Source organism: Dermacentor variabilis, chromosome 1, assembly GCF_050947875.1.
Source record: "Dermacentor variabilis isolate Ectoservices chromosome 1, ASM5094787v1, whole genome shotgun sequence".
Classification (NCBI taxonomy): domain Eukaryota; kingdom Metazoa; phylum Arthropoda; class Arachnida; order Ixodida; family Ixodidae; genus Dermacentor; species Dermacentor variabilis.
The window spans coordinates 7601836-7629629 of NC_134568.1; the positions used below are offsets into that span (position 1 = coordinate 7601836).

Below are 27794 nucleotides of genomic sequence, written 5' to 3' on the forward strand. Positions count from 1 at the left end.
AAGTCGAAATTCCGCTCCCGGCATTCGGCACCAAATGTAAAGGAAGAAAGGGCTGGCTTCTTCGTCGGAGATGGACAAGCCTTTAGACAAAGACACAATGCATCAGCTCGCCTAAAGATTTTCTTCTTTCTGTCTAGTGTGCATGCACAGCATGCCCCGTGCAACGCGCGCTATTATATCTTCCTCTTCTTCGCATGCCACTGCGCGTAGCAGCCGACGCTATACTTGAAGCGAAACGTTGAAAACTTTTTATCTGACTAGACTAGATTTAAAAGTGTTAAATTTTTATACCGCAGCTTTTAGGCTCTCTGTTCCTGGGTTGAGCGTCGGCATCCGTTGGCGTAGCTGCGCGAACGCGCTCCTATCACTGCTCGCGCTTTCGTCGTCGTCTTCTTCCACAGCTGGCGCCGATGCCACTCATCAAGCAAGCGTTCCCATACTGCTCCTCCCTCTGCGAAGGTGCTGACAGCACTGGCCCACTTACAGTCGGTGCGGAGATTGCTCTTCCAAATTATTTGCCTCAATCTATAGCGAAATGAAAACACGTATTGAGCTGCGCTCAAAATTTCGCATTAGGCAGTCTCGTAATCGTCGACATTATTTACCTCGATGCTCAGTTTGGATGCGTTGACGCCATGCGAAGTCGTGGACCACTCCAAGAGATAATGCAGACTCAGCTCCCGCAGGTATGCGCACCTTGACATGTGTCATTATTCTTTGAACCTATATGACGCCAACTTTTGTGTCTGCCACTCAATCTGTGACAGAGGGTACGAACCCCAGAGGCCACGGGTTATGTGCCACTGGCTATGGGCACTGAACCTCTGAGGCACAAACTTGAGTCACTGGGTATGCGCGGACTTCGCGGAGGTGCCGTTGGATGGCGGGTCGTTGCCGGAGGTAAGAGCGACAGAGGAGCCCTGCTGAAGTACACGCCTCATACATGATGCCGATTCGGCTATTCTCATGCTTTATACTTAGACAGTCATCGCAGATAAAGCGGTACGGGCAGTTGCCGCCGCCTCGCGCACCACGGCAAGCGAAACCCACCGATTGTGCCCGCACTATCGTGGAAGTTTTGAGTCGCCGCGGTGGCCCCTCGCCTGCGGTGCATGGCGGCAATGCCGCTTGCCGCTGACAGCGTCGGGAGCACCGGTGGTGGCGCCTCGCTCGGCGTGCACTGCTCGTTCGGCCGCGGCAGGGTATGTTTAGAAAGCCAGCGAGCATTAGAACCTCGAACAAAAGCCTAGTACTTTAAACGAGAATGGCATAAAAAAACAACATTGACAATTAAATGTAAAGGAGGAAGCAGGACCTTCAGACCCCCAAACGACTGAGTGAGCTCAAAATTGGGAACGCAGACGTATAGCCTTTAAAGCAGCTAACGCTTAAACATTCGCATAACGCACTCGTAACCATCCTGCGAAGATTGCTTTTTTTTCGTTTTTTTAACGGCGTAAGCTGTTACAGGCTCATTACAATAGCCGTTTCGGTTGGTGATGATGTCCACCACCGCGGCTGCAGGTGTTCATCGCAGCTATCATCGGGAATGAGAAAAAAAAAATTAATTCTTAATTCCTGCCGGAATCGAAGCCGGGTCCGCTGCGCGAGAGTCAGCTACTGACCACTGCGCCGCGCGAACGTTCTTTTGTTTAAAGGTGGTATTTATTGCAATGAATGAAATTATTGTCTGCAGGAACTATTTGCGATAATATGAGCACCATGCGGTCATAAGCAACGTCAACGAGCAGCACATATAAAGAACAAAACGTCACATAAAGCAACATTTTCCATCACAACAAAAACTTGAAAGAAGTTAAACACCTAATGAAAAATCGATGCCAATCTGACTGACGCTTCGTGATCGTAAATGTGCTCTAACTGCTTAATCATGCGAGTGAAATGCAATCTCGACGAATTTGTTATTTCTGCATTTGCATCTTGCATACCAGTTGTCCACAGGCTATGCAGGCCTCTCAGTAATAACATATCGAATGGAAGATCATCGAATGGAACGACAAGATGTCGGATACTGTGATACTGTCGGATACTGTAAAAATCAAAAGATTTTTCAAAATTTCTGCGGAGGACATCCCAGAGTGATATGCTATCTTTACAATGAATAATACAGTTTTCCATAGTTTCAGTTCAGGCACGTCACAAAGACAACAGTTAATTGACGAAACGAAAGTGTTTTTTCTGAAGCCATGTTCTAACTGGCAATGATTCAGTGTGCATTTTGTAAAAAAGAAGTCAACAAATCTATAGTGTCCGATCATCTATTCTCGCACGCTGGTTGTGTGGTCATTCAAAGAAGGTGTCGGTTTGATCCTAATATCTCAGCCAATTGACATTCCTCCGCTCTGTAGGAAAGAGCATGTGGTTTAAAATCTTAAACCAATAATTTTTTTCCACTGAGCATATTGCGATTTCTTTCACAATTCAGTAAGACTTCACCTTTCACTTTTGCCATTTTTCTTTTTTCTTGTTTAACTGCACTGCGCATTGTTCACTGGTGCCATGTATCTTATTTAATTCTGCACGAAGCGCCACTTTACAACATATATTGTTTACATTTACAACCACTAGTGCCAACTATATTTAGTCTTTAGCAAGTTAAAAATTATCCTCGATCAAACGTTTACTCACTTGGGTTCAAAACTTGGTTCCACCAATCAAACATTAAAATAGGGTCCTACAAAAGTAGTTAACTGTGTTTCAACCTTTTTGAAAGTGCCCGGCATAATTTCGGTAAATCAATAATTGATGAAAACCTCTGCATCGAAAGCGAATAACCGATTAAAGGCTTACATGATGAATGTATAATCGTCAATCGCTTAAATAATTTGTCGACCATGCCTACGCACTCCTTAGTACTTTCCCCGGTACGCGATTCTGTTCTCCAGTTCCAGGTGCCTTCCTCCTCCAGCTCTCACTTCCTTCGTTGCTTCAAACATGGCATCGCCGATTTCACTGGCGAGCCGTGTACGTTTGCGCGTCAGTGGAGAAAAAACAAACTCTTACCGCAACTTGACGCTTGATGAGCGAGAAAGGACGATAAAGGGAAAGTTGGGTGGCTGTGCCACCTTACAGTTCCCGCACCAGCCCATCGGGATATCATAGATTGTCACGCCGTCTGCTCGGGCCCAGTTAAGTTGTTATCGGTAAATGTAGAAGACATTTTATTCCAAAATAAGCAAAGACTAAACTTAGGGAGCTTAAGACTTTTACTGAACCACAGCAGTCGATATTAGAATATGTGCTTTGCAGTTCGTGAACGTCACACTGACGTGCCACCCTTATGGTGTCGGCATGAAATTGAAGAATGGTACCTTGACCGTCATTTTCCGTTGTTATTGCCACACTATAATACTAGCGCGAAATAAATCAAACTAGAGTTTTTTTTATTATCTTATCAATCTAAACTGATTGAATGTCGCTCCTTAGTATTCCTTCAGAAGACTGTATAAGCCTGTTCAGAAGACTGAACGCGCTATAAGCCTCACGATTCCAGCTGCCTTTTGAGGTCTGTCGGAGGGGCCGCGGCCGCTAGGCGGAGGTACGACTTTTTGACAGTATTTACCATAATGCCGATTAGGGTCGCAGCGCACGCTATGTGATAGATGCAAAGGCAGAGTGCCGAACGCTTCAAGGACGAATACATTGTGTGCACACGTGTATCACGCGTGCACACGCGCGTGCGGAAGCGCAGCATATATCTTCATTATTCTAGGCCATCCTCCAAGCAAAAGTGAGTTATTGAAATAATTGAACTTCTCAAAGTATATTGCGTCATTACGATTTACACACAAGCTGCAGACAGGATAGCTTCGGATTGTAATTCGAATATTCGAGAATAACGGCCTCAGCATGTGACGATATCACCCGATGATGTAACCTGATGACGTCCAACGAAACAGGCTGGAGGGCTAGTTGGCATTGCATGTTAATAGGTTTTAGCGCAAAGAAACGCGCGACACGAGAGAAGGCACACAGGACACAGCGCCTGCGCGCACACAGCCTACAGTGCCCTGTGTGTCTTCTCTCGTGTCGTGCGTTCATTTGCGCTGAAAACTAATAATAGATGATGGCAACAGGTCAGACGGGACGTCACGTGATGTCCTCGTTTTCAAGTGATGATATCACCTGATGACGTCATCTGATGCGCTGTAGGAGAAGCAGCACACTGTGAGCTTCTCTCTTCTTAGCACTGTCTCCGGGATCTAGCCACCTTTTTTAATGAGCACCGCGTACGCGGACACGATAAATCCAGACCAAATTGAGGATAACGGCCTCGCTGTAAAAATCCGAGACACCTAAGCACTTCTTATCAGTTGTGAACGCTGAAGCATTACTGTCAAATTCCAGGTCGGTGAGCGGTACTTCGAGTTACAAACTCCTCGCGGGCAAGCGAGCGCTTTGGGACGCTTGGCGGTTTAGCCCAGTAGTTTTTTTTTCTGTTTCTTTTTCTTTATATCCTGAGAAGCGGGACGTACATAAGTTATTCCTCTTGCGGCATCCTGCCGTCACTCGCTGCATCAACAGCGAGCCAAAGAGGACGTGGCTCATGAAGCAGCCCTGTGACATACACGCATACACGATAAGCTTGCGCTTGTGGGATGCGTATTCACCGCACGAGTTGGTGGTGCCTAAAAACACCATTCGGTATAGACTGTACAGGAAACGACTTCGTGTCCAGCATGTTTGCTTGGGTGTGTACTGGTTTCGCTGCCGTAAACTACGCGATAGCCTGCGTCTTGCCTTCCTACGCTATGGGCTTAATATAACAGGGCGTTTGGCGTGTTCGTATTGTGTCAGCTCGGTTAACTTTGCCGACGAAAATCCAATGGAGGTCAACTGCCGCAAAAAGCAGCATATTGGAGTGGAAAGAAAGATGTGCAGTAGAAAGCGATCGGGTGCGCGTGTCAATTTCGTTACTGGCACAGCGATTGTTTCGATATCGCAAGGGTAACAATACTGCACGGAACATGACGGTTTACTTATGCTGTGTTTGTCATGCACGTGAATGAGCCGCATCCGAGTACTCGTGACCACAAAAACATGAAGCAGCATATGGCTAGCGCGCACAGAAACTGGGCTGCGTGGACGCGTAAATGCTTTACTTGATTTCTTTCGCGCAGAGTTGGCGGTGCTTGAACTGCAATAATTGTGCGACGCTCACACTCAGCTACACGGTAAACATGTTCTATTCCTAACGGGGCTGGTGACCCCTTCAGAGACGTCATAGTTGGATGCGCTAATTATCGTGTGTCTTCTATTAACTGCGACGAAAAAAAATAATGAACCGTCTGTAACAGGCAGGTCACGTGATGCAGTGTTCAATTATTCAATTTCCGGCCCACTGCACTAGCCTGCTAATTGGTTATATTGCTGGTTGTGCCAGTTGTCAGGGTGAATACATCATATACAGACCATGCTGCTTAACTTGCTTCGTCTCTAAGCCTTACGTAAGCACACAAACGCCAGCGCTTTCGTGCGACAGCGTGCTGCTGGCAAAAACATAGAAAGGCGCTTCATTGTATTAACCTCGATCGTGGGATGCTAAAAGCGTACCGCAATCGAGATAACAAGCAAGATTAAAATGCAGCATAATTTAGGAGGCAGCAACAATCGACACAAACATGTTACTCACCATCGTGCCTTATTTTATTTATTGTCAATAAAGATTTTTACTCTCTCCCTCGCCATTAAAGAAAACAGAGCACAACGGACACGATGTCTAGTCCCTTCAGACATTGCTTCATGTTAAAAAAAAAATCTGTATAAAGAGGCTGAGCACACAGCAAAACGCATGGCCAACAGCGCGAAGTTGCAACTCCAGTGTCGTAAATGACGTTGCAGCTCCATCGAAGGAGACAACGCTGCATGATGCTCTCCTAATTTTTTTTTGGTTGCATCGTTATCTCATCTGTAATATGATCGTGTTAAAGCAGATACACCTACCTGCCACCGAAGATGACAAAACGGCTGCACCGTTTCCGGAAACTGCCATCGCAGGCGACTAGCAACAGCAAACCCGCGGTGGGGTGATGTTACTCGCGCCGTTCCTGCAGCCCCCCCCCCCCCAGGCAGCGCTCACACAAACATAATCATTGTCATAAAAATTAGGTGGCCTCCTAGAAGCACCGGAAATTCTGGCACGTATGAGAGCGCCTATTATTTTTTATTTGTTTTAGGTTAATGCAGTGCACTTTTATACACAGCGCACTAAGAGATTTCTAGCGTTCTAGGTATCACAGCGGCTAAAAAATATTTTGGCAAACAGATTGAAGAACACCCTAGGTGTTGCCGCGGCACACGTTATGTTCGAAAAATTTTCTGACGAACTAAAAATGAAGGAAATGCCTGAAAAGACAGCACGATGCTTAAAATTTTTTGTTCGTACTGAAAATAAACTTTAAAAAAGCGCTTTGACACATTGGTACATGCGGGCAAACGGAGAATTAAAAATTGCCATTTGTTCACTGCTAATATTTGCCGTTCAGGAAAATTCATCAGAGCAGAGGTTGCCATACGGAAAAAAAAGTGAAATTGTGGGTACGGTGTTGGTGCAGCTCGCTCTACAAACCTTCACAATCGCTCACCTGTGGCATAAAGAAAGAGAAGGCATGTACGCCCTAACCTGAAGCTCTCGCTGCTTCATCGTTATGCGGACTATATACGAGGTTGGACCACATGTGCTTTCGTTTACCGTACTCCCATTTGGAATTTAATTGCCGCGTGTTCCTGCGTTTTCTGATGTGGCATAGCGACGCCATGCCACATAGTGCACCTAACCTGGCGTTTGTATAGGGTTGATCATGATATGGTGCCACGCTTAAAGCCGGAGCATCTTTAAGCAACGAAGTCCCGAATACTTAAGAACGCCGGAAGCACAAAAGCAGTGCGAAACTTAAGATGTGCATGGAACACAAGTGAGTTAGAACTGGCGCAACGCCCTGTGTCGCGAAAACTTTATACTTGTTGCTGCTAACAGCACAGAACAGCGCACGGTACACGTAACTCTTGACCCTCAATTTGCCCATCACGTTCGTGCTACGTTTTCATAGGACATACGTGCGCGACCTCCACTGCGCTATCTGAGTTCACACGCCCGAAGCGAGGAACCTACGCGAATGGAGAAACCACAATGCTCACCGGATGCCTGCGAGGAGCTTTAACGGCTTTCACAAGAAGCGCTAATACCGGAACTTGGGGTTTGACAAGAGACACATTTCCTTGCGGATGTAATGAACCTGGGGGATTTATTTCAATTATTGGTTGTTTTAGAGCCTTTACACTCTCAAAATAAAGAGAGTTCCGGGCACTCTCTTTGAAGTAGTAACTGCTTGTCCCATATTTCACTCTGTTTTCAAGAGTAGATCGACCCTCTTTGAGAGAGAGTACGGCAACTCCTGACAGAGTTTTGTTACTCCACCGCAAGGCAGTGCTAGTATTCTTCCGCAGAGTGCTAATACTCTTCCCACAGGGAGTGCTAGTACCCTTCCGCAGAGTGCCAATACTCTCCCCACAGGGAGTGCGGATCCCGCGGGAGTAATCCCGCGGATGGAGTGCTTCTACTCCTACAAACCGAGTACTTGTATTCCTCCAAGGCGAGTGTTTCCACTTCCCAGAGTGCTTGTACTACTTCAAAACAAAGTGCTGGTACTCTCCCCAATAGTGTGAAAGCATGATGTAGATCCATGGTCACGTTTGAAGGGACTCGCAATACATACATATGGGGATTATTTTATTCCTTCGTAAGCAGCTTCTGCCCTTATGCTTGGTGAATGGGATGCAATCTGTAGTCGCCGAGTTATTCACATGAAACATTTTCTCTTAACATGTCAAAATCTTTATTGATCAGTCACAAGACAAACTGAATAATAATTTGAGAAACATACTGACTCAACGCATAAAATCAGATTACAATGATGTCTATGAAATTTAGAACACATCTTGTAATAAAACAAGTATATTCTTTAGTTTCATCAGTATCACAGTGTCTAAATTTCTTTTAATTTCAATTGGTTCCTTCTTTTGAAAAATAAAGTATACAATTGAAAGTTAAACATAGAACAAACATGTGCAAACTCACAAATTATTGACACTGTGATCGAAGAGAAATATATGCAACATTACTGGCCAGCAAACGCATTTCTGGCACAAAACGCGTGCACTTACATGGCAGAGGTTACCAGATGAGCTCCTATGCATGGGGCTGGTAATGTAGACAAATTGTGCAAGACACATTTTTGTGTGTCATATTGTAAGACCGCAGCTCATTTGACAACATCCTGTACAGCATATGGATGTTCCTGACTGAGAGTACAGTGCATTTAGAAATGTTTTGTATATTCTCACGTAAGGCAACGGGTCTAGCTCACTTTGCTTATATTTTACATAAAGTTATTCATGTATGGGCTGCACCCCATTGCTTCTAAGTGTGCCTTGTCGTGGTTCTGCAGCAATATCCTGCCCGGTCTCAAACCAGTACAGAAGCGTATTATATTACCTATTCGGTTGGCCTCCTCACGAAAGTAGTTTCCTGGTGCGGTTGGAATTAATCCGTTACACTTTCTCACAAATACATAAAATTTAATGTACAATATTATCTAGTATGTAGCAAATGAGTATAAAACTGCAAGGAGCATTGGCATTAAAATCTCGTGCATCAAATTTCTTGTCATATATGGTAGCTTTTCATTCACATTACGGTAAGAATTCTATACTTCTGAGGAGCAACTTGCATAATTACATGATCAATTATTGTAACTCGCTGAATATGCAATCTAACTGAAGTATAGCATGGCTTCGGATGTGAATCAAAAATCAGATGGGATGAATATGATGCATCAAAGGTGACATAAGCATAAGTCAGGCAGGGCAGTGCACGAAAAAGACAAACAAAGCAAAACAAACTGAGAATGGCACCATCCTGTTTCATATATCCCTTCCATGCACGTAGATTTTGCATGCGACTATACATATGCACAATGAACCAACTACCTGAAACCAAAGGTTTTTCCTACTGAAGTGGCTAAGATGCACTGAAGAAAAATTATCGCACTTACAGAATCTTCGTCTCAAAACAAGTACATCTGTCTCTAACAAGATTAATACATCACCTCACTGTGCACTCTATCCTAAGTCCAGAATAATTATGTCTAGAGAAGCCATGAAACTAAGGAGCTTTTGCTTAACACTATATGTTCACATCCACCAATTCATGAACAAGTGTTCTACTCAGATGTTCTCAGTGCTTTGCACTGAACGAATCCCTACCTCTACTAGCATACTTAGCTGGCAAGTAGATTGAAGAAACCACAATTTTACATTTTTTAAATAATTTTCAATTCCATGTGACTCTCTGGCTTCTAAGACGTAAGGTGTGCACCACAGTGTACACAGTTAAATGCCTTAATTGCTCCTTGATTTCGCTTTGGAACGCACAAGCAGTTCTAATGGACTGGTTTCATAAGCATGCACGTAAACGACAATGACTTCTTAAACATTGGATTCTCTTCGCCAAATGCTTCCCTTTTCTGGAACCTAAAAGCCATTATTCTAAAATTAAGTGTAAAAAATAGATAAAAAGGAAGACATGAAAATCTGCCTGCTTCATGTCAGCATTTACTATACAGAATCACAGTGGTTTTTATTTTCACACTTGCATTCACATGCTGTTAAATGTAAGCTATTAAAGCTGTTAAATATATCTAAGCACCTAATCAAGCATGAGCTGCTGCTTTTTACAGTGAACACAGGTACCGTGCTCATTGCAAGTACGTATCATGTCACTAAGAATATATGCAATTTCATTGTACCACTATTTTTTATCATATGGATATATCTGCTGAGAGGCAAGACAAAAGGCAGTCACTTCTCACAACTAATCAGCTTTTTAAACACATTTCTAACTTTTCAATGGCACTTACTACCGTATGTTTGTCTCCAGAGAGCATACTTGATTTTGACTTTCCCATCAGAGACATTACATAAATATATCATGTTAAGATGACTGCCTATAGCACGTGAGAATTTTCCTCTTGGTGTGACATACTGTATTTTGGTTTTCTTGACATTTAGTCAAATGGCACACCCAATATACCCACATTCTAGATTTCTTGTTCAAATTGCATGGCAATGTATTTTGATTCTTTGGCGTGCGCTCCTCTGCACTTTGTGAAGTCGCGCTGGGCTGGCACTTTGGCATCCTTGTGTCCTTGCAGCTGCCTTCTTGCGTTATATAAAGCGGGTTCCTGAAAAATGCCGTGCGCAAAAGTCAACACGAGCCCATGGAGTAAACAACATCAAGGCAGCCAAGGTCATGGCACTAAAAGAAAGTCTTAGCTCTCAGTCTTCCTACTGAAATGCCTGCAAAACATCTAAATGACTGCAACAGTCAACTGCTAAACTAACTTCAATTTTTTGATTGAAACAAAAAAGAAATAACGGACAGTTCATCCTCGTTCGGCTACAATGTTAAAATACTCCTGCTAATCAATAGAATATTGGTCATTGTCAGATGCCATAGGTCCGTCATTAGTCTGTGTCGCAAACACCACTTGTTACACATCCTAAGCACGTGCCCAGTGTGCCCCCCGCACCATCTCTGGTTGTGCCGCTGCTCAAGCCATAATTTGAGGATCATATCTGCAAACATGATGCGCAGTAGGGATGAAAATATGGTCCTCCAGTTCAATGGATATGACTGGACTTGCCTATAATAAAGGGCAACAAGGCGTGTTATGGCAAGCTTACCCACATTTCAATAATAACAAGAAAGTTCACTGCGACCTGCATCTAAGCTTACTAAAAGGCATAAACGTATTTTCATTTACGAAGTGCGCAATAGAGTTCATCTTGACAGACTAGACTACTGCCGCAGTTTGAAATCTAGCATTTTACATTTTTGAAGGCATGTAAAAGTTGCTGTTATAGACCGCAGTTATTAGTTTATTAGACCAACTCTTTTTTTGTGTACGACAGACGACTGGTAACACAGAATTAAAGCAACGTTTTATTTTGATACTTTATTTCTCTACTAAAAATAATAAAGCGGTAAACACATTTTGATCTGCCATGCAGTATGAAGATGCTCACATTACGCTTGTAATCCCCAACGGAAGGGTGATTTAGCTGTTCATATGACATAACTCTAAAACGCCAACTCATATTAGCAAATGCACAAGCATGTCCAAAACAATAAGCCTATGCAAAACGCCCCTGTAATTGTAATTGCACACAGCAGCCGTTATAGTCGATGCCGATGCATAACTCGCTGGTTCAAAATTCACCGAGTTCGTAGACATAAGCACCCTTTCAGATTCGCGCCGTGCTCGAAAACCGCAACAGGAGACCAAAAATCAGACATATAATCACACCATTTCAATACATGAGCAAAAACAGCTCAGTCTTAGGGATAAACACTGTGAGAGCGATTTAGTGCGCGACCGCGACGAGCGACCGCTTCGAGCTGCAAAACGGGCCGTCGCTTGAACAGATGGCTCGGTTCTGGAAATCTAGAAATCGTCGCTCGTCGCCCAGAAGTGCTATGAGCGACTAGCCAATAGCGCGAAGCCGGAACTTTATGTACATTGCTCAAATACTACCGATTGTCGCGCGAAACGAGCAAAAGATTTTTTTACGCGTGCAAGGATAGGAACCTACTGCAGACCTTCGGAAATATTTTATGCTACTTTTTACAGTAAAAAACATAAGTTTAAATTACTAAAGCACGCGTCACGCCAGTTTCGACGCGTGTTTGCAGCCCTCATACCGACAACACCGGGGAGGCGTCGCTCATAATCGTCGCTCGGACGGAGTACGACTTGTAGGCGACGAGCGAACGCGATAGCCATCTCCATCGCATCGCTTGTAGCTGTCGCGCGCGAGATCGCTTATATGGGGTGTATACTTTATTCAACATAAAACATGGCTTCCTCATGCGTTTTCAGTAAGTTCAAGAAAACGCGCCCAACTGACCTCTTGCAGCATGCAGCTGAATACCTGCGGCAAAGTTTCTACCTAGCACTGGTGATGCACGTAACTTCAGCGGTCGCAGATTACCGATGGGCGAGACACCGTGAAGCGCGCGGCTTATCTATAACGAAAGCATGCTGCCAGCAAAATGACGCCTTCTGTTACGTGACTCCTTATTTCAACAGCGTTCCGTATACAGTAGACTGCCAAACTGAATAAATTCAAACACACAAAACGCACGCTAAGCACGCTCCGCATAGTTTCGGAATCATGGGCTGGTGAACGAACCATTTTAAGCGTCCTGTCTCCTCGCGTCTTATTGAACATACCATGGTTCTGGCAGCGTTTGCGATTTTCAAAGCTCTTACGGATAGCGGCAAGTGACAAAATCACATGCAGTTATTGCAACGACTGGCTTTTTCGATGGACATCGAGAGACACAGCGCGCGTTGCCTAGTCCATTGTCAATCACGTCGGCTAAGCGCCGTGACGACTTCCTGGCGATAGCATCATATACGCAGAATGTGCACCTAAGTTAAAATTCCCTTACCTTGGAGGATTTGTTGTTATATCCAACGAATGAAGAACGACTGTCGTGTTTTCGCGACGACGTGAGATGGCTGACACACGATCTCCCTTGGATGGCCTTCATTGCTGCTCGCTGGCCGGATCACCTTTCTCCGGTGCTGTGTTGTTCCGCGACGTTAAGCGCGCGCGCGGTGGAGCAACTCCGAGTGAAAAAGTAGAGCGCTAGCTACGCGTTCCTTTGAACTGTGGCTACCTTTTCCCTTAGAAGCAAAACGGTGTGTTCTTTGCTCAGCGCGCGTGACTGATACATCGCCATGTTCGGGGCCAGCCTCCTACAGTTGAAGCACAAGATTACGCTACGTTTTGTTCTCTATTGCCGCAAGAGTAGAACGGGCACTCTACTCTCTCTCTGAAGGGGAGAGTGAAAAGCACATTTCACTCTCTCCTTAGTGACTGAGTGAACAATGCATTTCACTCCACTCGACATTTTGAGAGAGTAAAGCAACGCTTTGAAGAGTAAATCAGACGCTTCACTCCTGCGATACCCTCTCTAGTTTTTAGAGTGCAGTTGAAAAATAGCGAATGTTTGAGCAAATGTTTGGAGTACTTAGCTTCAGTTCTGCGCCTCTGGATAAAGCCGACCACACTAATAGCCCAGGCTGCAAAAATCAGTCGGCTCGGCTTTATTGAATCGCGGTAGGGAGAGTGGGAGGGGGGAAGGAAATTCTCTCTTGAGTGATTGCTGCATGAGGATGGCGACTGCTGTAGTTTATTCTTGAGTAATCACACGTCGATGATCGCGGAGCCGCACAATAGGGCCACTCAACACACAGGCGCTTTGCAAATGATTCGCCGGAAACAAAGCGGAAGGGGGGGCAGTGTTGCCAGATCATTATATTTTTTTAATAACGCCTATAGAGTGCAGCCTACACAGAAACCCTCAATGAGTCAACATTACTTGGATTATCAGAGAAGTAATAGTTCGCCACAGCCATAAAATTAGTATACTGATTCTGGAGGAAGATCAAATAAAAAAGATGTGTACTTCACCACAAGTTTGAGGGATCTTATCTCCAATGTAGTGCTAATTTCAATATTCCTCCCAAATGAGCACGCCTTGCGATTTCATCAGCTTCAGTTTATCAATTGCAGCGTGTAACAAAAGGTAATTATTTAAAAGGTATTTATTAAAATTTTGATAGTTGGCAAAGTATACAGTGTAGGTGAAGTATACATTGCCACTCACTGCAAATACTGCCTGCCTAATCGGGTTTTCTAGCTTAGAAATTGAAATTGTGCTACCTGCCGTAGGTAATTAGACAAGGATATCAAAGCGCGAAGAAAACAAATAATGGGTTGTACGCGCCTGTGTTCATATTAAGGCGAGGCTTAACAGAATCTTGTTGGTAGAAAAAAAATTAAAGATCTCGAGTTTAAGGTGTCAAAACCACGACCAGATTATTAGGCATGCTGTAGTGCCGGACACCTGAATAATTTTCACCGCCCTGCGGGTTTCTAAGGCGTGCGTAAATCTAAATACACGAGCGCTTTTCCATACCACCCCTATCGAAAGTGATGACGCCGCGGCCGGGGTTGAACTCATGACCTCTAGTTCAGCAGAGGAATGTAATTTCCACTGTGCTACCGGGGCGGGTAATTCGGCTGGTGGAACTCCAATCAGAGTCGTCCACTGCGCTGTTTCTTAGAGCACATAGCACACGTGTAGCTTTGTAGTATGTGACACTGAAACGAATTATTTGCCACGTTTCAGGCTTGCACTTTTGTCAAGCGCAGCGTCTCGCCCTGGTTTGTAGGACACGCTGTTATGTGTCCTCTTCACATCACTGTGATGCCTAGCTGCATGGCTTCACCAAAGCTTTGTGAGAACAGCAATTGAGCGTTCTAGACAGCAACTCCCCATTAACATAGGAACCTTTATACAAAAATAGCTGTGGGTCTGCGGTCAAAACTACAACGTGTTATAGGAATGCGATAACTGCGTCACTTCTCTTGCGAGGGCGAGTAATGTTGCTTTGTCATCCCTCTGTGCATGATTTTGGCCCAGACACGTACAATGTTCTATTCATAAAGTCAGTGAGGCGAAGAAGAAAGAAAACGTGAACACGGATAAATTAGAGTGCCGCGCTCTGAGTCCCTATCACAGAGAAAAACTGTAATTATTATGATAAATGAAAACAAATACTGTAAAAAGCATACCAACCAGCATATTATGCACGACTGCATTCATATTTATAAGTTATTTTATACTTCTTTTCGCTATTCCGTAACGCAGCCCGCCTCGAGAAAAAAAGTTAAAACCCGCAACAAATCAAGTAACGCAAGACAGGAAACATTTTAATTGGTATGGAGAAAGACGAAATGATGACAGAAATGCGAGAAAGCCAGGCATAGATAACAGTCGCAATACACCGTCATGAAAGGCGAGAATGTTACTTTGAATGCATTTACTGCCCTCTTTTGTTGCACAATGTGAGTTGCAACCGCATTTTTTTTCCTGTTTGTGTGCACGGCTCATAGGTGGACGCCCATTCGGACGCATCGTGCACATTCGGAGAGCTGCTCGACGCCAGCCGACGAGTGGCTGCCGGTCTGCGTAGGCTCGGGCTGCGCGCAGGCGACGTGGTCGCATTCCATGGCCCAAACAGTCTCGAGCTGGTATTCGCCATGTGCGGGACGTTTTTCGCCGGTGGCATTGGATTGCTGAGCAAGGGCAGCCTTACCAGAGGTTTGTATCCCCGTTGTGCTGCAATAGTGCAGTGCCTGTGTGTGTTTCTTATTTTTTGTTTGTGGTAGTAATGTTCTGTCTTTCTACTGCGAATACCTCTTTCTTTAAAAAAAAAAGAAAGTCTACGAAATTTACCATAATAACGTCAGCAAGAATACATTGGCCTCTCAGGTGGACATTATTTGGAAGAAAAACAAAAGCAAGCCATTCACTTCATTTTGTTGGTTACCCCCCGTTTTTTTTTCCAAATTTATGGCACATGTCCATTATTGGAAGGTCGAACGCAATTGCCCTAAAAGTCTTGTTCCGTGAATGTACATTTCCAAACGTTAATCTAAACCAACGTAACTGCCATCGAATTATTTGTCAATTTTAGTTCATCGCGTAAGTGGCACCGCCCAGTGCTGCCCGCGGCGCAACCCCTCTATGACGTGTAGTGGGGTCGCTTAAAATGAAAAGCCGCTATTGCCCGCGAGCTAGTGTGCAATCGCCGCCTCACGGACATTAGCTGAACCACGCGTTATGTAGATGGCGCGTCCTGTCGTCTGCAAGTCATGTGCACTACTTGTTTACATGCGACCATAAGGCTGATAATTGCCTATAAAGCCAGCTTATGCCGTGGTTGTAGCGCCGTCTAAATGCTGGTATGCATTTTTCGACGATATGCAGAAGCATTTGCCTTGCACTAATAATAATATCATTGACTGCGCGTGTAGTGTTATTCACCCTTTTTATTGTTAATATGAACTTCTTTACGTTCGTGTGTTCCACAAAGGATATTTTATTGAGCATATGTCGATGATGTACAGATTGAATTTAGATCGCGTCCCATCGCAGTCTGCGAGCGACACGTTCAGTTTGAGCTGAACAAAGTCTCAGCATGGGCAAATCAGAACGGCTTCAAACTGAATCCGCAGAAAGGCTCCTGTGGGCCTCGTCCTAGAGCTTGGTATCCAGCTCAATGATCAGCGCTCTAAACAGGCAGCACAAATTTCTTGGTGTCCCATACTGGACTCTAAACCGATATTCATGTCACGTCTAAAGTATCTGAGAGCAAAATGTTTGAAAACAACGAACATTCTTAAAATTCTGGCGCACAAGACATGGGACAGTCACAGGGGTTGCTTAATGAACGTGTACAGCAGCCTCATACGGTCACGTCTGGACTATGGTTCATCGGTGTATCAAACTGCCGCTCCAAATGCATTCAAAATTTTGCATCCCGTTCAGTATTTACGTATTCGCCTGGCCATAGGCGAATACGGTTCACTCGACGAATTTGATATGCAGAAACAGAACTAGACTACAGGTCAATAGGCGTTTGATACAGCTCTGTAGGTATACAACCACATCTCAGGCACATTATGACGTCTACGAAGTTGATAGTTTTCGTTGCGTCCTTGCGTCTAATATATATTAAGGGTTTGAGGAACCCAAAAATATAAAAGAAGGTATCACAGTGGCTGCTGCCTAGCAATAAACACCGTAATCCGTTATTATGCAAGGTGTGTTTTGTAGACTATACATATTATTTTTAAAGAAAGGCTGTGAGCATAGTGATCGTGATGTTTATCGCAGAAGAGTTTATAAGATAGGTGGACATAAGTTACCTCTACAATAAGTGAGCATCAGAAAAGTAAATAACAAAAATGCAGTAAATATTTTTTATTAGAACCTTAGCGTAGTCGTCTATATGGAAATTTTGGAGGCCGTCACATTTCAACGCGCACACCCTCGTTGTTAAAATTCTTGAAAACAGCACCTAATTCAACATATTTATCAAATTTCTATGCTCCATCCAGACGATATCGAAACCAAGCGCACACCGTCGACAAGTCAGACAGAAACGCCCCATGGTGAACTGCATGGCGAAATCTAGGAAAGTTGTTGATTGGAAGACATTAGAGGATGTGATTTGGCCACGACGTCCACAGACTGCCGATCACAGGAAAGGTGGTGTCACTAGGTGTAAAATGACATTGCTGATTTTATCTGTACATAAATAGAATCTAGAATATCTCCGTGACAGGGAAGATCATACAGCCGAAGGAAGTCTCAGACCTTCGAGACGTCGCGCCGATTGACTGCAGGTGCCTGTCTACTCTGACATGCCTTGGACACACCTTCGCTTAGTTATGTAGTGAACTGGATCATGGAGGCACGGGATGAAATTCATACCCATCCTATAGGGCAAGCATTTCAAAAGCGCGCCATCTAGAGAAGATAAAGGTAATTGCGATTTGCAAACCAATGTTTTCTCTACCGGCCCTATCGCTTCAGTTAAGCCGGGTTCGGCCTTTGTCGGTGTGACAGGAATAGGAAAAATTACTCTCACGAATAAATTCTCAACATCGCATTATTTTCTTCTCCAGATTACTGACGTGTAATATTTTTCTTGGAGCAATAAATTCTGCGTGGAACAGCTGCCTTACGTCCCCTTAACGAGGCTATGCTACCGTGTACCCGCCTTAAATTTTTACCAGGACAGGTCTTGACTTGTATTACAATAATTTATATTACCTGAGAGGATTTCAGCATTTTAAGGCATTCGAGCGTCCTCCTTACACGAAACTAATAGGCGTGATCAGTAGCTATTTTTGTCAAGTGCGAACGTACACCAACTTGGGGCTTATCTTAGTGCCTCTTGAGCAATATATCCGAAACAATTGGTCATGTTTGTTCTCATGCTGCAGATTTTAAAGTTAAACACGAAGCATTTTAGACACTCTACTTGTTTGATAAGTTGTTTTCTTGAATATGCTCCTTTTTAAATTTTTTTTCTTTGTTTGGGTGCCACCGTTTTTTGGTCAGTGACACAGAATGTTTCCTGTTCAATAAAAAGAAAAAAGAAACCTCGCCTGTCCCGGGCCTGTGAAAGCCGATGTCCAGCGAAGCCGTTGAAAAACACCCCTACTACTGCTGAGTGGGGAATGCAATACCTTACGGCTTTCGAGTAATGGTATAGTACTGCTATTTTAGCGCCATGGTAGGAATGCGAGTAATGGTAATTGTTACAGCACGCCGCCGCCCATAGCGGTGCTGTAACAAAAGTTAAATTCGTTGTTACTGTAGTAAATTTATATGCGAAATGCTAGGAACGTCACACCCCACGTCACAAGGTGGCGTGACCGCTGCAGCTTGCGCAACATTAATCTTTACCAGGAAACGTATGCGGTGAGCGCTCCGTGCTTCGCGTTGCTATAACGAGCGCCTTTTCATCAGTTATGTGGTTCGAATGCTTGTTTGGAGCTTCTTTATTGAAATGTCGGCAGTTGTGTATGTTGTATGCGTGATTCCGAAAAATGTATGCACTGGTAGCTTCACTTTGCTCAGTGCGCGTAGCCTCTGCCTTACGGGGGTATGAGCCACTGCACTTTTTTTTTTGCTTGCTTACGTCGGTATTAGCCTTTCATGATGAAAGTTTTCACCATGCCGGTCTATATGGTCTATATGCTCTATATGGTCTATATGGTCTATGGTCTATATTGTATGCGTGATTCCAAAGAGTGTAAGCATTGTTCGCTTCACTTTGCTGAGTGTTTGTAACCTCTGGTTCACGGGGCTTTGAGCCATTGTATTTTTGGCTTGATTAAGGGGGGGGTATGAACCATGTATGATGATAGTTTTCGATCAATGGGCACAAAAGAATCCTGAGATCCTAGCCATATACAGTTTTGTTCTAAAACTATTAACTCCGTCTACTTGCTTGATATCATGGTACACATTAACCTGACAGGGTTATAAGCCCCATGTCGCAGAAAATCTGGTGTCAGTGTCGGCATCGGCGGAGTCGCCTGTGAGCGAAAATTTCCGAATATATTTAGGTATATCTATATGCCACGCCTTGCTATATGACATGCGGTATATGCGGGTTATATTGCCACACCATTCTATCGATAACGTTTCTCACACCTTGTCTTACGTTCTTGATAAAGTTATTCCTGGAAATTTTGAGGACAGCCCACAAATTAATGTCATGAAACAAAGCACAAAAAACGCATGCCTTTTATGGTAAACCTTCTCAGACTTAAGTATTACAAGTGTGAAACAATAACAGAAAGCTGAAAATTAGGTATTTTTCTTCGAGCGGCTGTGTGCTACCTCCGGGATCGGCCCAAGCAAGAGGTCACGTTTTTACCAGAATGCTCGCCTTCGTGCATAGCGTTCGCCGCCAGCGTTTCCCGGTAAATATTATTGTTACATAAGCTGCAGTTGCCGGGAAGCGTAAGAAAGAGTCAAGGATCTTACAATGCTATCGCGTTTCGCTCTTAAAAGCGAAGCTGAGGCGTCCTTGAAGTTTTAATTTTCTTCTTTCTTTCTTGCCGTGTGTTCGTTTTGTCGTAATATTAGTTGACTTGCGAAAGTCAGGCACGTAAATAAAGAATTTTGGTGGTTTACTACACGGGGGGGGGGGGGGGGGGTAGTTCGTGTTGAATTCGGACAAGACCAGCTTGACGGGAGCAAAACACTACTCGGATTTTTCTTGTGCTAACACGTGTGAGTTGCAATGTGTGTGTCTGAAAAAAAAATGTCGGCGTAGTTTGATGGTCACGCGCTCTACGTAGTCGCTTGGAGCTATACTTTGAAAAATCCAGGTGGATGAAGCTTGTGACTGAACTTCCTTGCAAAATATAAAGCTTCAGTATCACGTAGATATTCTTACGGTTTTCTGTTTCATGCTAAGGTTGACGTCATCCACAGAGGAAGCGTCAATGTTTTCAAAAATTTACTTTGTAAATCGTGGCTTCCAACAGCATCTTTCCTGTGTTCTGCTTTTCAGGAGAGATTCATTTCCAACTGGCGGATGCAAAACCAAAATTTGTTTTCTGCCAAGTAGAAGAAGTCAACGAAATGAGGCAAGCTTGCGAGGGCGTTGCGTCTGTAGAGGTAAGCTATTTTGCGCCCAGGTACTACCTGTTGGATGCCGGCACTTTGCTTTGGCTTGTAGGCACGTGCTAAGTAATCACTAATGTGTGAGACGTATAGCTAAAGATGTAATTTAACAGCTTCTATCATCCTTTTGCGTCTGATGCAACCAGAGGTAGCTTCGCATGCAATCATAGTGTGCTTCTTCTAAAACTCCGTCACAAATGCGACGGAAACATATTGATGAAACGGAGCCCAGTTCGATACACCTTTTCCATTCAATTTCGATTGAATTTATTTCCAATTTGTGCAAAAACTGAGGGTGGCAAGAGAAAAGCAGTGTCGTAGAACTGCTTGCCAAGCCTCACCACCCCTTGAATCAACAGCGAACACGGAGAACTCTAATCAACTATATATTATTGTACCCTTGCGATGGGGAAACACATCAAAAAGAAACATTAACAATCTCCTTTTATTACTAAAGAAGGCCATTCGCCGCATTGCAAATACTTCTTATGACTCGCACGCGACCGAGCTGTTTGCCACGCTGAACGTGCTTCCTCTGCAACAGATTTTCCACTTTAATCTTATTATGAAATATTAGCACAGCTTGAAATTTAACAATCCATTTTTCCTATGTTATGTGATCTCAGAAAACCTCAGACATGCGAATATAATATGAGGAACGGAGACCAGTGGATCATACCTTGCTCACGGACAAACCATAAATGAAATAGACTAGAGCACTGCATGCCCGTTTACTTAAGACACCTACAAGGCCAAGGAATTGATTTGTGCAGCATTACTAAGAATAAGTTTAAGATATTTTTTATTCTGAACATAAATTGATTACGCCCAGTTTTATATCTCAAATGTAGCACTTATTGCTATCATTTGTTCAACTAATATTCCCATGTGTTTTACTCTAATACGCCTAATTTATCTTTATTAAATAATTCCTTCAATACAATGTTCGTACGAATGCATTTAAGTTTAACGTCATTACCAGTTCTGACATGCACACATTTAATGTGTATGTGAAATAATTCTATCATGAATGCGTTCTTTTGATATAATGTCGCTTGTAGGAATGTATATCACTGCATTTTCATATGCGTTGCTCACCTGTATTCATTATGTTCATTGTATAAATTGTATGATTTGCATGTTATCGTCTATGCCAAAACATGGACAGGAACCCATCAAGCTACCTTGCTGTAGCTTTTTGTTCCTGACCAAACATTTTTCCCCTGTTTTTATAAGAGTAACAAATGTGAATTAAAGTTGATTGATTGATTGATTGATTGATTGATAATCGATACATTTTCCGGCAAACACGTTATACATTCGGGCGAAAACAGGTTTGCTTCACATAACGACGTAAAAACAAATTAAACACAAAAATATGTGTTTTGAATATAGCAGATCACACACAAAAGTAAGTACATGCTTTAGGAGAAAAATGCTAAATTATACATCCGCAATACGTCCAGACAACTTCAAGGTGTGATACGGACACGCATGGTGTTGCAGAGGCAGAGGAATTACCTATTTGGGCAATGTGTAGCTTAGCATAGCGGTTTTTTTCATTTGTCCTGCACCGAGGCAATACAAATGGGTCAGAGTTCCAAGTTAAATTATGGATTTGGTGAGTTACAAGCGTTACAATGTTTGAAAAATAAAGAATAATGTTGGAAATGGTCGTTTCGTGCAAAAAAATAACAGATCCCCAGCTATAATTCGCAACGGTTCACAAGTTTGCGTTGTAGAAGCACCAAACCCTACGTCGGAAACTGCGCGCAGGATTTTCTTTTGCAAAGCAAGCATTTACTCAATGTTTGACGCAGTGGTTCTGCACAAAACAAAAACAATAGCACAATGAGGAATTAAAACAAAAAACGTATTACCAATTCAGTTTCCTTTGTAAAGGGAGAAGATGTCAACTGCGAATGTGATTCCAACAATATGCGAAAGGCTACGAAGAACATTTGAAACGCCGCCATTACAGGGAGTTGGGGGCGTAAGAATTATGCCGAGGTATTTAAACTTATCAACATACTTGACGGCAGTAGAATTTAAGTACACGGGCGCCGGCCACAAAAATCGTGACTTCGATTTTGCTATTGTTTATTGATAACGAATTCAGAGCTCCACATTCGGACATGGACGACATCAAACAGTGCCACGACATCCATCGCGATGTTAGTGTAGAGATATCAGAACATGCTTAAAAGAATCGGATCGTCCGCGTAAATAATATGCTTCACTTAACTTGCTGTATAAGGAGCGTCATTTACGTGCATGTCGGAAAGGGGCGGGCCCTAAAATACTGACTTAGGGAACGTCCTTTGAAGTTCGAAGAGGACATAAAAAGAATTGGTTTATTTGGACGTACCGTGGCCGGCACTTATTTGCCCGTTATGCCGCCGAGTGGCACATACCCAGTACACCAAGTCGGCATCAAAGAGTTTCTCCTTCAAACGGCGGTATCAGCCCAGTCTCGCATTTAGAGTGACCCATGCGGGAGTGAAAAAGGATGCGCAAAAGCGGCACGTATGTACACACTGCCACATACTCAGGGACCCGAGTTGGTACGAGGGTTGATTTCGAAACATGTTCCCTCAGCACTGCATCCAAATGCGCTACCCACTTGACCACGGCAACCCAGTGACCCAGGTATGAGGGGAAATGGGTTAGAAACATAGAAGCAAACGCAGCCAGCAATAAGTACTCAAAGATTGCTCACGCATTAAAATTCCCGTAGGACCCATCTCCCGACGAATGTCGACATTAATTCGAATAGCATTAAAGCAACGCATCAACACACCGTACTGGCACCGCAGGCACACGAAGTGGTGATATCGCTGCCAACCACGATGCCATGCCACGACGCGTTACATCTTGTTGAACTCGCAGCACCCCAGTTGAAACTCCGTATTACTCCTGGTATGCTAGCTGCAAATTTGTTACCCTGGCTTTCCATCCAGCGGTCGTGCTCGATGTTGAGGTGCCTGTTCAGAATGTGGCGCTATAGCGTTAACATATTTAGGGCTACATACTCCTTGTGTCATCTTGGCACATCCATTATGCGAGATTAGCTAAGAATGGGCACATACACCCAGTGACCCAAGTTGTGTGCTAGGCGAAATGGCAGTCAGCAGTAAGCTGTCCTTTCGAACGCACAGCCAGTGGCACATGTTCTCTGCTCAGCAAGACAGCCGCCAGCTCTTACTCAGTGGCCCGAGCTAATGGACAAATTGAATCACTGGGCGAAAGAGGGTTAGATAGAAACATACATAACGCATGGTGGGTAAAGTTCTGCAAGAATAGTAATCGCTATAATAGGCGGTCAAGAAAGCATTGTTAAGAATAACATTCAGCCCCTGAACGAAGGTTACAGGTTCAAGGGCTCCGTTTTACAGAACCAATGCTGTCATGTTCTAGAACACTTTCGATTCAAGAAAAAGAATGACATGCGAAAACAGAACTTGTTCAAAAATTAGATAGGGCAAGGCAAGAAATTAAGGGGAGAGTGCTTCTCACTTCATTGATGTACTAAAATTTTCACGATCTCCCCCTCAGAATACCCAAACCAAACGTTTCGTGGAACGTCAGTGAAAGCGTTAAACATGAATTGCAAAGTTTGATTTTCGACAAAATATGGTTGATTAGGTCCGAGGGAGGTGCAGACGAGAATATTAATAAATGATAAATTTTCAACCCGATCAGGGTGGATAATATTTCGGAACACGTTACTGCAGTTGCAAATCTGTTGGGTTAGGGGCTGAGGGCAACTCAGGGTTCATATATTGAAACAAGTATTATGAAAAGACCGCTTTTAGGATCTCCGAACCCGAGGCAGTGGGAATGGCCCCACCATGCAGCGTTATAGGACGATATAATGGCGTAACCGTTATTTTGTTCTGAAATGTACTATTATCTTTATTGCTTGTGATTAAATATGTGTTGTTTACAATAGTTGTTCGGGCCCCTTTCCCCTACTATTACCACATGTTTACAACCTGCGGCCTAATTGACGCTGCTTGCAGATGTACTTATAGTTTTTATTTAGCTGCATATCTTTATTCATATCTTAGGTATAGAGAGTGACAAAACTGGAAGGTGCGACAACAAAGAATCCGTATATCAGCGCGGTGCCTTTTGCCAACAATTGAAGAGAAGTTTTGCGTGATTTTGCTCAAGGAACTGTGACGCTGAGCTGTGCTGTCTAAACATATTCACATGTTTCTATTCAAAGGGGTTGGACCACTCTGCGCTTCATTTTTGCTTTCAAAGATAATTTAATATATGACGAGCCGTCTCCGCCAAGTTAACGATGACGATGTTGGCCTCCGCATGCTGCCCGCGTTCGAGCCAGGTGGCACGCGTTAGAGATCCAGGCATATCGGTAACATCGCTTGCCACAAAAGTGTGGTGGTTTCTTCTATTACGACTTGATAAAAGATGTGGGACACAATTCGCCTCGCGCCACCTCCCAAATAACACTACTAAGTTGTGAGAGCCAGCGCCTATATTTCACCTAGCCTCTCCGGTTACAGCATCATCGTATTGCACTTAGTATACTGATTATTATTTCGAGCTTGTATGTTAAAAATAACACAATGTGAAATGAGTATAAAAATCACCGCCCAAGCACTCCGAACAGACGGTTAACCAGCGAAGCTGAAGCGTGCGGCCCCGGTTTGAATACTGGGTTAATCCCGACGGTTCATTAAACGACGGCTTGGTAGGCTGCCGGATCCTCGGTACGCAGTTGCTGCTTGCGCTCGGCTGCACGAGCCTTTTCTTGTGCCTGGGCTGTAGCGTCGGCACGGTGTAGATATGGTGCCTAGAATATTGGCTAATATGCCGTCCTTGCGTCGCGCCGTATTGAGCGGGCGGGACGCTTTTTGAGTGAAAGCGGAGAGGGCGCTGCGAGCAGTCCTACTGCTACGTTCTTCGCTGTCGTCTGCTTGGCTGCCTGCATCATGGCATGCATGCACCGCGGCGGGTTGGTGCGGGTCGGTTTACAGAATCTTCTACGTCCCTGCTTTTTCACGAAGTATCTGAATAATGCAAAGAGAGCAAAGAAAGGAACGCAAGGTGGTCGCAATGCTTCGCATTCATCCACGAAGAAATAACTAAGTACCCCTTCCATTTTATTGTTTCACTTTTAACAACTGCGGCCTTAGCTGCCAAAGGGCAGCAGTATTCCATGAATAAATAAATTCAGTGCTCAACCTATTCAAAGCTGCGTAATCGCTTCGTACTCTGAATTGTATCTCCACTCCAGAGGCATGCTTCATACGGCTCAGCAAAAAAAAAAAAAAAAAATCTTCGTCAACGAATACCATTTCACGCAGCTAAAATCTTTCATAACACTGGTAACAAATACTGCTCTAATGCGCATAAGTACGCGGTGGCAGAAAACAACAACAACAACAACAACAACAATAATAATAATAATAATAATAATAATAATAATAATAATAATAATAATGGTAATAATAATAATAGGAACGGCTAAAGTATACGCCGAACGCGCGCGTGCTTAGCCAACACGCAGCCGGGCGACCGAGCGCCGCGCCGTGGCATGGATGGATGTTATGAGCGTGCCCTTTGGAACGGGATGGTGGGTTGCGCCACCAAGCTCTTGCTACTATACTGCTTAATATCCTACCTAGGTTAAACAACGAAAAAAAAAACACTATGCACAACCACGCCCAAATTTTCTGATCCCCTATTGCGAACTGTGATTTTGTACGTCTCAGTCTTTCGTCGTTTCCCTACTTTTCTTTCACCAGTCCTCCATTCGCCTCTTACTAATGTCTATTGCGGACATATTTCCTTTACCACTGCTCCCGCTGAACCCAAGGGCTTCAAGGAGGCCAGTGGTGCCTAAATCGAGCGCTGGGTAGACGTCTTCACATTCTAATAAAACATGCTCCGTCGTTTCCCTAGCTTTACCGCAGCAAGCACATGCTTCTTCTTCCTTCTTATATCTCGCTTTATAGGTGCGTGTTCTAAGGCATCCCGATCACGCTTCGAAAAGTAATGCGCTTCCGTTTGAGTTATCATAAATGGTTTCTTTCCTGATTTCGTTTTTTTCCTCTTAAGTAGTTACTCATGGCAGGTTTCTTTTCCATTGCCGCCAACCATGAGATTAATTCAGCCTCTCATACTTTCCGCTTGACCTTCTTTGATGCTGTGTTGCCCACCCTACAGGCCGCATACTTGCTGGTAAACTTCCTAGTTCTTTTCCTCGCCTGCGAATCAAACCTGAACATTCTCCGAGCCCACTTACTTTCTTCCATAATCCTCAGCCTTTCTTCATACTCAATTTTACTGCGAGCTTCCTTCACTTCAAAACTAGTCCAGCCCATACGCCCTGCACAGTTTCATTTGTAGACTTCCCGTGAGCGCCCAATGCGAGGCGACCCACTGACCTTTGGTTCCCGTCGAGTCCTGATTGTACCCCTGATTTAAAGCAAACAACAGCATTTCCAAAAGTAAGTCCTCGAACCATTACACCTTTCCACATACCTCGGAGGACCTGGTACCTATTGTATCCCCATAGCGCTTTGTGCTTCCATTATGGCTGCATTTCTCTTCCCCTTTACTGTCATGGTTTTTTCCTGTGTTTCCATAGATCCATCGCCTTCGTTTATCCATATACCAAGGTATATATATTCTGTTACCCGAGGTATTTCTTGGCCCTGTATCTCCAGCGTCTGTTCACTGTTTTCATTGAATAGGATAACACCTGATTTCTAACACTAAATTTCAAACCTAAATTGTTGCCTTCCTGTCCACAGATATAAGCCAGACGTTGCAAATCACTTTGCTTGTTAGCTAGCAACACAATGTCGTCAGCATAAAATAAACCTGGGAGTTGCTGCTCTACTAATGTACCCGCCTGTTTGTATGAGAGATTAAACCCGATATTACTTCCTTGTAGCACCCTCTCCATCCTCACCATGTACATATTAAACAGCAGCGGGGATAAAGGGCACTCCTGCCTCAGTGCCTTGTTGATATGAACTTTCTGCTCGCTCCTCATCCGTTCCAATTCAACGCAAACGGTATTTTCTCGGTAAATCTCTCTCAAAAGCTGTAGACAATCGTTACGTATGCCTTCCCCTTCCAGAATATCCCACAAAATGTTGCGGTCTACGTTGTCGTAGGCTCCTGTAATGTCTAAAAAAGGCCACTAACAACGGTCGGCTTTCTGCTTTTGATATTTCAATACACTGAGTAAGAACAAACAAGTTATCATCCAAACGCCTACCTATTCTGAAGCCATTCTGAAGCTCTCCCAAAATGCCATTTTTCTCTGCCCATGCTTGAAGCTTTAATTTGATTGCCTGCATTGCTAGCCTGTATATTACCGATGTAATGGTCAACGGTCTATACGAGTGAATTCTGTCTTTCTCCCTCTTACCGTTCTAAATTAAATTCATTCTACTTTGTCGCCAACTGTCTGGCATTCGTCTATCTTTTAAAGTTTTTTTCCACTGCTTTCACCAGAGCTTCCTTACTTCTTGGTCTTAGTTCATTTATCAGCCTAACGGGAACCTCGTCCAGCCCTGTGGCTGTGCGCTTAGGAATTTTCTCTTCCGCTTTCTTCCAGTTTAAATTTGTCAGCACGAGCTCCTTTTCCACTTGGCTC

The 27794-nt window shown here is 43.9% G+C and overlaps 1 protein-coding gene across 1 annotated transcript in view; it reads left to right on the plus strand.

Moving 5' to 3' along the window:
* Window positions 1–27794, plus strand: part of LOC142569993 (uncharacterized) — a 175346-nt gene that overhangs the window by 67155 nt on the left and 80397 nt on the right. The window contains exons 3-4 of the mRNA XM_075678636.1: window positions 15052–15259; window positions 20040–20146. Coding sequence (XP_075534751.1) covers window positions 15052–15259; window positions 20040–20146 — 315 coding nt within the window. The remainder of the gene's footprint in view (window positions 1–15051; window positions 15260–20039; window positions 20147–27794) is intronic.